This window comes from Cyanistes caeruleus, chromosome 6 (genome assembly GCF_971803275.1).
Source record: "Cyanistes caeruleus chromosome 6, bCyaCae1.hap1.1, whole genome shotgun sequence".
Taxonomy (NCBI): domain Eukaryota; kingdom Metazoa; phylum Chordata; class Aves; order Passeriformes; family Paridae; genus Cyanistes; species Cyanistes caeruleus.
Window position 1 is genome coordinate 8380031 of NC_141706.1, and position 11662 is coordinate 8391692.

General features: G+C 51.0%; 1 protein-coding gene across 2 annotated transcripts; it reads left to right on the top strand.

Annotated features, from left to right (window-relative positions):
- Positions 1–3: 3 nt before the first annotated feature.
- On the top strand, positions 4–10402 carry MRPL21 (mitochondrial ribosomal protein L21). Of its 2 annotated transcripts, none has more exons than XM_086892092.1 (7): positions 4–71; positions 791–851; positions 2015–2100; positions 4309–4472; positions 6090–6142; positions 9582–9685; positions 10185–10402. In XM_086892092.1, exons 1-7 carry the CDS (start codon positions 41–43, stop codon positions 10247–10249), a joined length of 564 nt encoding a protein of 187 aa, XP_086748218.1. In that variant the 5' UTR covers positions 4–40; the 3' UTR covers positions 10250–10402. The 2 variants fall into 2 exon arrangements, with proteins under 2 accessions (XP_086748218.1, XP_086748219.1); XM_086892093.1 differs by having other exon boundaries at positions 46–168.
- The last annotated feature ends 1260 nt before the right edge of the window (positions 10403–11662 follow it).

The window sequence follows — 11662 nt, forward strand, 5'->3', positions numbered from 1 at the left end:
CCCGCCCCCGCGGTTCCGCGTCCGGCGCGAGGTCACCGCGATGGCGGCGGCGCGAGCGCGGCGGGCGGGAGGTGAGCGGGAACCGGGGACAGGGACAGGGACAGGGAGGAACGAGCTCTGCTGCTGGGAGGGAATGAGGGAGGAAGATGCTCTGCCTGCAGCTGAAAGGTGGGGAGGGAAGGAAAGGAAGGAGCTGTGGTTGCTGCTGGAATGGATGGACTGGTCTGTTGCTGCTGCTGGAATGGAAGGAGGGAAGGAGAGAGTGAAGCAGGGAGCTCTGCCAGCTGCTGGGATGGAAGGAGGGAGGGAGGGAGGGAGGGAGGGAGGGAGGGAAGGAAGGCTGACAGTAGGTCGGGGTCTCTACCGCTGACTCCTGGCCCCTCTGAGCTCTGGAGCTCTTCCCTGGGCGGAGGTGGAAGGGATTCGGGTCATTCCCAGCATCCGCCTCGGAGCTGCCTGAAAGCTGGGGAATGTTAACAAAAGAGGAGAATCAGCTTTACACAGTTCTTTCCACCTTGGCATAGACCCTTCAGCAAAATCCAAGGGCTGGGAGGGAGAAGAGACTTCATCAATCTTGGGGCTGCCCAGGGAGGTGGTGGATTCCCCATCCCTGGAGGTGTCCCCAGCTTGGATGTGGCACTCAGTGCTCGGGGCTGGGTGACAAAGTGGTGACCAGTCACGGGTTGGCCTCCATGGTCTGGGAGGACTTTTCCAGTCTGGATAATTCTGGAATTCCGCAAAGGCCCAGCAGCTGCTGCCTGTGTTTAATTCTCTTTTTTCTCCCTTCCAGCCTCCCTGCTTTCGGCTGTGGTCCGGCACCGGAGTTCCCAGAGCTCATCCCCACAGTCAGGGTAATGTCACGCATCATTTTGCCTCTTCCCCCCTGGAATGCTGGCCTGCAGGGTGGGGAGAGCAGCTGGTTTTCCTCTGGGAAGGAGACTTGGCTGCCCCTTGGTCACTCTGTCGCTTCCCAATGTTTTGGACTCTGTCTGCCTTCTGTCACCTTTTCCAGAAAGATGCTTCCCCTCATTTTTTTTTTTTCAATTTTTTTTATTTGTCCCAACCCTGGGAATGTTCAAAGCCTGGTTGAAGAGGGCTTGGAGCAGCCTGGTCTGGTGGAAGGTGTCCCTGCCTTGGGTTGTGACTGGATGAGCTTTAACATCCCTTCCAAGCCAAACCCTTCTGGAATCCTGTAATACCTCTTCCAGTAGGACCTTCAGGCGTCGCTTTTTCCAGCACTTTGGGAGCTGCTTGTTGTGCCTTTACTCCATTCCCTGTGCCGGGATCTCCCGCAGGACTGAGCTGCTGCTGGCTGTGACCAGGAGGGGACACTGCAGGAGCAGAGAATTCCTGCTGGGAGAATGGCAGGATGTACTGTTCCCTCTTCCTGCTCATCCTCAAGGATCAGAGATCCTTGGATCTCTGCCTGGGTGATGCAGCACCCAAAATCCTCACTAAAGCCCGTGAGGCCTCGGAGCCTGTGGTCATGTACTCACAGGTACTTGCAGTTCCTGTTAAATTAAAGCCCTTTGGGATGTTTGGCTCGGGGTTACAGAGTAAATTGATCATTGCAAAGAATTTGGAGTCAATTTTGCTTTCTCCACTGCATCTCATGTTTATTCCTGAATATTTTATGCATTTGGTGCCTCCTGTGTTATTTAGGCAAAGTGTGGATTTCTGTGCAGGAAAACCTGAACTGCTCACTCCTGAGGGGGATGGCATTTACTTTTTATTTTGGGATGGGATTTACAAAATCTACTACATTTTCAGATTTCAGAAATCATGATCTTTGTGTTCATCTCATGGAGTTTTCCAAGAGAAATCTCCCTCCTCTTTATATCTAAGATTGGTTTTGTGCTATTGCAGATTCTTGCCTAATTGTTAACTGTAATCTGCTGCCTTTTGTGAGTAATATCCATTCTACTCCATCTCCTTTTTCCTTCTTTCCTCTCCCTGTTTTCCATCTCTTGGCAGTATCTGTTTGCTGCAGTGAGTTTTACCTTGTCCTTCACAGACTTGTTGCCAAAACTTCCCTGACTTCACCCCCGTGGCCTGAAGTGAAACTTCCAGATCCTGTGGAAGAAGCCAAGTATCATGCAGGTAAAAGTCTCAAATCTGGTCTTCCAGCATTGCCTCGAGGTCTGATTGAGCATAAATGTCTTCTGCTGGAAGTTTATGTCCTTCACTTTTTTTTTTTTTCATTTATCACGTGTTTTAGTGTTGCTGGAATTGTGCTCCAGCTGCTCTCCAGGTTTGGGAGATTTGGGTACAATATGATTTCTCTTTAGCTTATCCAGCTTGCCACGCTTCCAGAGGAGCCTTACCTGATGTGATGTGTGACATGAAACACTATATTAAAAAAAATTAAAGAATAGAAAAGCATTTTGGGCAGGAGAAACGAGTTCTTTTCCGTTCACTGGCTAAATCAGAGCCAGCAGGAGCAGTTGGATGGTGGGCACACGGAGAGCTGGTGTATTTTGGTGCATAAAACAGAACATCCAGCCAGAAGGAGCAGTTGGATGGTGGGCACAGACCTGCAGAGGTGGGACACAGCGTGACAGAACGTTGGTGGTCGTGTCCCTGTCCCCCCAGCTTGTCAGGACTGCTGGGGGAGAGGAGATGGCCTCAAGCTGTGCCAGGGAAGAGTCAAGTTGGACACCAGGAGGAATTTCTTCCTGGAAAGGGCTATCAGCCACTGGAAGGGGCTGCCCAGGGAGGTGTTGGGGTCCCCACCCCTGGGGGTGTCCAAGGAATGACCAGACGTAGCCCTCAGTGCTCAGGGCTGGGTGACAAGGCTGATGAGCTGAGCTGACCTTCCTGCAGATCTCCCCATCACGTGGCTGGAGCGTGTCCCTGACTGAGGGATGTGCTTTGGAGAGAGCCTCCTGCTCCGTGTCTCCTCCTGGGCCGTTTTGATCCTGCTTTTTATCTGCTCCGTGCTCCTGGGATGGCTCAAGTGACAGATGGGTGCTGTCCCTGTGTGCGAAATAACCCAGCGGTGAACCACAAACTGCTCCGTGTGAGCTCTGTGGGGAGCAGGTCTCATCCTCAGGGATTGATCCCATCCTGCTCCCATCCCATTCCCTCCTGCTGCTGCTGAGCATTGAATCGTTATCTCCTGGCTGTGCTCATCCAAAGGGAACAGCAGCGGGAGCATTTCAGTTCTGCCTCCCATCTCCTGCTGGCCGTGGAAGCAGCCCCGGATATTTTAGGATGGGTCTCTCCACATGGTGCTGAGATCCAAGCCAGCAGTCACTTGATGTTTCCTGGCGCTGGAGGTGTTGGAAGAGTCATCAACAGCGCTTTATCCTGGTGGGAACTGCAGCAGCTCCTGCCCTGCAAATAATTTGTGTTCCTACCTCTACCTTTAAGTTTGTATCCTAGGGCTTGAAGCTTGGACCTTTTCCGAGCGTTCCTGTAAGGATTGGGTTGGGTTTGCTTGGCTGCTGGATTCCCATCTGTCCCAAAGGGATGTTCTGTTTGCATTCCAAGGGAAAAACCAAAAATTATTCAGCCACTGTTTAGGACAATGTGTTTTTCTCAGTGGCTCAGGAGGGTGGGAAGCTGCTGTTTGGCAGTGGGATGGTGTCAGGGAGCAACGCCTTTTGGTGTTCCCATGAAAACTGGGGTTGGATTCACTGCCCAGGAAGCTGATCACAGGGAATGGAGTTTGTCCATGTGCAGGACCTGGTCTCTGGGATCTTTTCTGCTCCTGGCACCACTCTGCATGCATGTGGGAAGAGGTTTTTCTGGGAAAGAGCGAGGCACAGGCCTCTCTTGTCCTTGCTGCAGGTACAAGTTCTCAGGCCAGGCTTTGCCCTGTGCTGGAAGCCTCTTCCCTGATACTTTGCCAAGCTATTCCAGACGTTCCTGTGTGCCTTAGGCACCACTCAGAGTCCTGGGCTGTTTGCATATGAAATGGAAGTGGAGGGAATTTCTTCCAGATACAGGACACACGGACAAGAGCTCTTTTCTGGAATGCTTTATATCCAAGTACAGTGTATTTTGGGATGCCTGAGGAATGGACAGAGAGTCAGCAGTGTAGAGAAGCTGCACAGTGTATACAAGATGTTTACTTATGTGTGGCTTTGCCAGCACCTAAAATACAAATAAATCATTAATTTTAAGAAAAGGAGGCTCACACGTCTGGGAAGCAACACTGCTGTTGATCCTTGCTTAAAGATTCCCAGCAGATAAGAGTGCTGGGGGTGGATGGGGGGGAGAGCAGGGTGACTGGGTGAGTTTTCCCAGCCCTTCCCAGCTCCCTGGGTGTGCTGCCCTGATCCCTGCCCCGCTGTTTGCCAGCAGAAGTGGTGCGGAAGGTGAACGGGCTGATCTCCGCGGGGCAATACGGGCGGCTCTTCGCCGTCGTCCACTTCGCCAGCAAGCAGTGGAAAATCACCAATGAAGACCTGATCATGATGGACAATGTCCTGGAGGCTGAGTGTGGGGATCGAATCCGGATGGAAAAGGTGAAAAACACAGAGCAGATTCCCTGCAAACGTTCCTGGAGGCAAAACCCATCACCAGTTTTAACACCACATCCCAAAGTGCTGCTGGGGGTCTCCCACCTTCATTCCAGGCCCTTGCTTTGTTCCAATTCCCTTAGTTTTGTTCCAGTTTCAGATATTACAGTGATTTCTGTTCAACAGGGCTGGAGTGAGTCTTGCCAGACTCTGTGGGGAGACAGATTTTTGTTGTCCTAACTCCTTCCAAAAAAAGAAAATGACAGTTGTTGTTTCCAGAGCCGGCAGCGAACGCCTGTGTTTGCCTTGAGACTCCAGCACCCTGGATCACAGAATCATTTAGGCTGGAAAAGACCTCTAAGATCATCGAGTCCAACCTCTTAATTCCTTGCAGGTCTCCCAGAGGGATTGTAAACTCCTCAGGGCTCTGCAAGATCCTTATCGTGCTGGGCCGGGTGGAGGCAGAGGGATGGGGCACGGAGGGGAGGATTGCCAAGATCCAATTAATATCTTTATCCTCAGCTTTGGGCAACCAGCAGGGACTTGCAGAGGCTCATTAATCCAGACTGAAGGGGAATATTACGGAGCAGGATTCTGTTTGCTTCACCTTCGTGTTGGTTGTTAGAGTAATTAAGGAGAGCTGCGGTGTTTTTGTGCTCGTCCATTGCTTTGAAGCCCAGTTTTGAAGCAGCTTTTTAGGGATGTCCTCAGCTGTGTCCCACATCCCTGTGTCCAGCAGAGAGGAGGGATTTCTGTGGTGTAGCCAGTTCACAATGCAAAAGTCTAGATGGGAGTGAAGGAGAAAATTTGCCTGAACACCAGAGCCCTGTAGGGGATTTTTCCTGTCTAAAACGAAAGCCAGGACTTCTCATGACCATTTCTGTGTGGGTTTTAAGTGCTGCCAGAGGGTTTGTGAGGGAGCCCTGGGAGAAGTGGCTCTGGATGTGGCACTTGGGGGACATGGTTTAGGGAAGATTATGATAGTGCTGGGTTTGATGGTTGGACTCCATGACCCTGAAGGTCTCTTCCAAACTCGATTCAGTGAAATGCAGCCTCTTCCTATTGTATCCTCTCTTATCCTGCCTGTTCCTTTAGATGTGGCTGAAATGCCCCAAAACAGCAGGGGCTGGTGAGCCCCCAGATGTTAATTTCTTCATTTCCCATCTTGAGGCCTTACAGAGGAGAATGAGGGAATTGCTTCTCCACTTTTGTAGCAATTTGCTACAAATTGATTTATAGCAATTGCTGTAAAAAATCCAGCGGTTTAGGAGCTGCCATTTGTCCTGATCCCACACGAGGCAGGTTATTCATCCCTGATTGCTTTCCATATTTTTTGTCAGCTGCTGGTAAGCCAGGACAGGGAGGTTCAGTGTGTTCTGATCATGGAGAAAGATACTTCTGCAGTCTGTTTTAGTGGGATGAGCTCTCTGGAAGAGTAATGGCTCTGTCTCCAGCCTGTTAGCAGCTTTCTCCACTACCCCTCCAGTTAGTGTCAGGTTTGAAATGTGGGAAGGCCTGGTTTGAAGCAATTTGACTCCTTTACGGCTGTAGAATCTGAAAGGTCTTGTTTGCATTTCTGCCAGGACAATGAGCAGTGATTTGTGCCTGATTTATTTCCCCCAGGTTTTGCTGGTTGGTGCTGACGACTTCACGCTCATTGGAAGGCCGCTGCTGGGGTGAGATGCTTCATAAAGGAATTATATGACATTTTTGTACTTAATTGTGGCTTCAGGGCTCTGCAGTCCCTGAAACTGGGATTTATCAGCACTAACTTTGATCCCAGCCCCATGGCTTTTGGAAGAATCACCAATAAAACAGCTCATCAGCCTCTGGTGACTCTCGCCCACCCCAGTGCCGGGAGAGCAGCAGGTCTCAGTTCTGAGGTAGCTCTTGGATATTCACCTCAGCTGGATCTTTTCCTCCTTGCACAAGCTAGCAGAACATGTTGCACTTCAACATCTCTTCCCTCTTACCCTGAAGTTGGTGGTAGTCATCTTGAAATAAGCCAGAAATCCTTCTCCTTAGTCCCTTGAGTTGGGCTTTTTAACCCCTTTGCTTTTGCCATTGTCTTACCCCAGCAAGCCTTAACCCTAATTTCGGTGTTCCTAATTTTTCCCTTCCTCTTAATCACGTGGTCCAGCAGCCACAGAACTTGGGAGAAGTTTATCCCTTGGCACTGCCTCCATCCCAATGCTGTAGGACTTGCTGTACAGAACCCCAGGTTCCTCAGCCTTTTCCTTCCCAAAAGGAAGGGGGGTGTGGAGCAGGTGTTACTGCTGGTGGCATTTAGGAGTTATTTGTGCACTGACAACATGGCTTGAGAGGCACTGGTGGTACCAGGTACTCGGGTCCCTGTGTTGGACAGGATTTTGGGAGCTGCCAGTCCTTGTAACAGCACTGGAAGTGGATCTGGAATAGCAGATCATCAGGATTCTGAGCTGCTGACAGATATTGCCCTTGGGGAAGGTTTTAGGAAGGGAAATCTCATTTTTAGGACTAGAAAGGGGCTTTTAGTTTTGGGGTGTGCCATGTCAGGCAGGTGAGGAGCAGCTTCCTTCCCCAGCTGATCCAGGGGCCCTGGGGTGGTTCTTTGCAGCTCTCTGTGCTGGGTTTGGCATGGGGATAGCCAGGAGCTCCAGGACAGGAAGAAAACCAGCTGTTGACTCCTGCAGGTGCTCTGAGGGTGTGGGAAGTGTTGGCAGCTGCTTGAGGCAGGCCAGGCAGTACATCTGGCCTGGCCTCCAGGGCCTTTGGCTGAAGGGAATCAGTGGGAGGAGGAAGAGGCTGGCCAGGAAGAGTGAAGGCTGAGGGGGAGATGCCATCACCCTCTGAGCTGCAGGGAAACCACCCAAATCCCAGCTCTCCGGTACAGGATGAGGAAAAGGAGAGGGGGGAAGGGAAGAAGGGTGTCACCACAGCAATGTGCACTGCAGTTCTCTCTCACAGTCCCCTACCCCACAGACATTTTGGGGAGGAGGGAAGAGGCTGGATGAGAAGAGAGGCAGTTCTGTGTTCCTGTTCCCGCGTAAATAAACACCCAGTGAGTGCTCGCAGCCTGAGACACTTCACTGGAGCCGCTTCCTGTCAGCTCCCAAACCTGTCCTGCTTGGGACAGCTGGACAGGGCTTGTTCCTCTGATACCTCCTGGCATGACACTTCTTTAAATCCTAAAACACGCCATCTGCGTGGTGGAGGCTATTCTGGGAGCTTGTGACTGGCTCCTGCTCTGGAATCTGTTGGGCTCCGTGTTTGTCCAAGTCACCGCCAGCCCTGGCTGGCACGAGGGCTGGAGCCTGCATTAGGCATGAGTGGAGGGAAAGTTTGGCTTATTTCTAGACAAAATGGAGCTGATGGGAATTTTCCCTCTAGGAAACCTCACTGTTTCTTCTGCTACCTGCCCTTTTTTGCAGTGGAAGTGCCAAAGGCTTTGGACCTGTTCTTGTCCCAGACAGCTGGGCTGGGATTCAGTCCTGCGGGGAGCCGGCTTGGCAGCTGGAGTTATGACCTCCAAGAGTTATGATCCTGTGGGCTTGTAGCCTGCCTGCATCTTTTTCTCTGCCTCTTGACAGCATCTTTCAGCCCAGCTCAGATCCATGGGATTGCAGGCTGAGTTTTTCTCAACTCCTGCAAAAATCCAATCCGTGGAACATTTTGCTGCTGAAGGCAGCAGGCCCAGCTGTGGGAAATGTGTGACCCCCTTCTTATTTTTATGGACATTCCAGTCATACCTAAAACGTTTGATAGAGATTTTTATTTTTTTCCTTGGGCTCTGTTTTGCTGAGAACTTGTCCTGCCCACGAGCTCTTCTCCAGAAAGTTGGTTTCTGTTGTGCTTCAGCCTCCCGCCAGCAGTTCCTAGAGCTGAGTCCCACAGAGAAACTCATCAGGACCTTAAATCCAGGAAGTTTGGTCCCAAATTAGTGGTAAACCACGGCTGGAGTGCAGTTTGCTTTCTGGATTCTCCCTCAGGGTTTCAGGATTTGTGTGTGGTTCAGTAGTGCTGGATCTGGAGCAAGTCCTGGAGCTGGGATGTCAGGGTCACACGGTGGTCTCTTAAAATCTGTATTATTTTATGTCCCTTTTCTTCTGTGCTGGTCACTAACTGCAGATAAATCAGTTTCCTCCAGTATGCAGTGTTTGATTTAATCACACCCCCAGGGTGGATTTTAAGAGATGGTGGCTGTCTGAAGCCTTTGGCCTCCCCGTGACCTTGCTGGAACAATTTCAGCTGGATGGGCTTCCCCCTCTTCCCCCCTCAAGTGCAGACAGAGCCGTTTGTCAGCAAAATGGTCTTTAAATGTCTTCCTGTGGCAAACTTAACGAGCTTTTAATGGAATTCTGCAGTGCTGTGCATGGAAGAGCAGCTCCTCCTCCTTCCCTGTGGCTGCTGACTAAAACCCCCCTGTCCAAAGCTCCAGTCTGGGTCCTGCCTGGGGGTTCTCACCTTCCGAGACCCTTGAGGCAAGTCAAGGTTGATTACAGTTGTTTTAGCAAAACTTAGTTTCTGTAATTTTCCCAAAAGTTGTGTTCCCACAGCAGCAGCTTCTGGCAAGCCTTGCTAAATGCTGGCTACAGTGGAAAATTGCTTATGGCTCATTTAAACAATTAATTGGAAAATTATTGGGAAAATTGCATGTTTACAACAAGGTGAGATTTTTCTTCCAGCTGTCTCTGATGCTTTAGAGGAGGAGGAAGGACTTGTGTGGGGAGCAGGATGGGAGGAGAAAGGTGACCAGGGGCAGGGATGGGCACATCCTGTGCCAAAACCAAAACAGGGCACGTGAGATCACCTGGAGGTGCCAGGGGAATTTGTCTTGCCGCAATCCTACGAGTTCCTGCAGGTCCCTGTCTCTCCTGCCTGCTGTGATGGGACGATCTCATCCCTGACGTGACAGGGAAGTTGTGACCTGTCACATCTCCTGATCCAGGTACAGCACCTGGAGGCTTTTGGCTGTGCCTGGGCAGGTGGCCCTCCTCCCATGGAGGATCTGTAATTCCTGGGATCTGACACTGTCAGGCAGGATGTGTTATCCCTTTGTCTCTTCTCCCAGGAACCTGCTGCCCAGAGTAGGAGGTAAATAACTAAAGCCTGGTGCTTCTCACACTCATTTTTAAGGAAGGACCTGGTCCGTGTGGAGGCCACGGTGATTGAGAAGACGGAGTCGTGGCCCAAAGTCAACCTGCGCTTCTGGAGGAGGCACAACTACCAGAGGAAGAAAAGTAAGAGGGAAAGGACACATTTCCTTCCCTGCTGGATGTGGGAGGGGATCCCAGCACAAGGACCTGAGGCAGGGGCTCATTCTCTGTGTCCCCAGAGCCCCTCAGGGACCAGCTCCTCTCCCATGTGTGCCCACAGAGCACCAGGATTCCCTCAGTGTTCCCTGAACTTCCTGAGCAGGAAAGCAATCCCAGTCTCTTCCCAAAAGCTTAAACGTTGGATGTGTCATCACAGCTCCCAGCAAGCCCGAACAGGGTCCCACACAGGTTTTGGTTGCCACATTTCCTTCTCTGAGAGAGGGAAGAATTATGGCTGTTTTTATATGGGATGGATGGTAAAGCCTTGACCAGGCTGCCCCAGTGACACTCTGCTGTCCTTGGCATCCCCATGGAATGCTGCTGTCTGCCAGCACAGCCCTCCAGGAGCCCTGGCATGAGGTAGGAACCAGGTTTATGCTGTTACCTCATCCTTTTTTTATTTTTTTCCACCCTTCTTTTTCAGTCATTGCAAACCCCCAGACCGTCCTGCGGATCAACACCATCGAAATCTACCCCTGCTTGTCCTGACTGGGGGGTGTGCCTGGGAATCTTTGTTGCTCCAGGCAATTGTGGAAATAAAACTGCCTCGGCACTGGAAAGTTCTGGACTTGTTTCTGTGGTGGGAAATGGAAATCTCTATGTGCTTTCTTTTTAAAATAATGAAATATTTTTTAAACTGTTGCTTCAGCCTTGCTGGTGTTTATTTGCCAGGGGTTTTAAACCAACCAGGATCCATTGCTGGCTCTCCAGCCTTTTTGTACTTAATGGATATTTTTGCCTCTGCACCTCCCTGAACTTTATGAATTCAGGAATTCTGATCATGTAATTCCTGGCAATGTGTGGCTCCAGGGGATATCCTGGGATACAGCATGGCCCTCAGCCTGTGGGACTTAACAGAGCAGTGAAACCAGGTGACTGCAGGGTCTCAAATCTGCTCCCAGATCATGCCAAGAGGTGAAAATCCTTCTTAATGATTAGCCCTGGGAAGTGGAGCTGAAAAATTCCCCTCTTGAAGGTGAGCAGCAGTAAATTGTGTGTGTGTGTGTGTGTGTGTGTGTGTGTGTGTGTGTGTGTGTGTGTAACACCATCGAAATGAGACACTGGTGGCTCAGGAGGGATTTTGTGCCTATTTCAGAGTTGAGTTTTGCCCTGCTGAGTGTATTCCATGTCTAGATCCTGTTCTTTTCTCTCTTCTGTGGCTGCACGTTGAGCACTGTCCTTTCCTGAGCAGCCCATACAAGGCCAGGGGGATTCAGCTGAGGCCTGCTGGTGTTTCCAGGCTGGATATCCACCAGGAAGCAGGTTTCCTGAAGTTTCCTGGAGTCTCTTGTACTGTGGGGTTCTCGGTAGCCACCATGGGAAGGGATAACAGGCCCTGCTCACCTTGTATTCCCTAGGGAATACCTTGCTTCAAACTGGGAGTAAAACCATGTTTGAGTGCCCTTTTGCACTCCCACCGTGGCTCCTCCTGGGACAAAGGTCGCCACAACCCTGTGCTGAGGGAAATGGGTTTTTTTTATTTTGCTCCATCTGGAGCTGGCCCTGGCTGTCCAATCTCACAATTCCTTTGGGAGGTCCCTTCAGGCACCACTGTGGTGGCTATGGCTGCATCTCGCCTTCAGCTGGAGAAGGATCCAGCTGTGCCTGGGTCAAGCTGCTTCTTCAGCCACTGGAGACATCTGGATCTGCAGGGGTGGACTCAGCCCTTCACATTTCAGATCCTCTGGCACAAACAGCCCTTGGGGATGCTGTTCTTTCCCTGCTGCTGAGGTTGAACACAGAGCTTTTAGCAGCTGATGGAACGTGGAGGCAGGGACAGCTTGGATCATCGCATCCTTGTTCTCAATCTCTTCCAAACGGAAAGGGTGGGGAGGCTCCCCCAAAAATCATCTTCCACCTGTTCCCCTTCTCCCACAGGTGATTGCAGTTCCACGCTGGGAC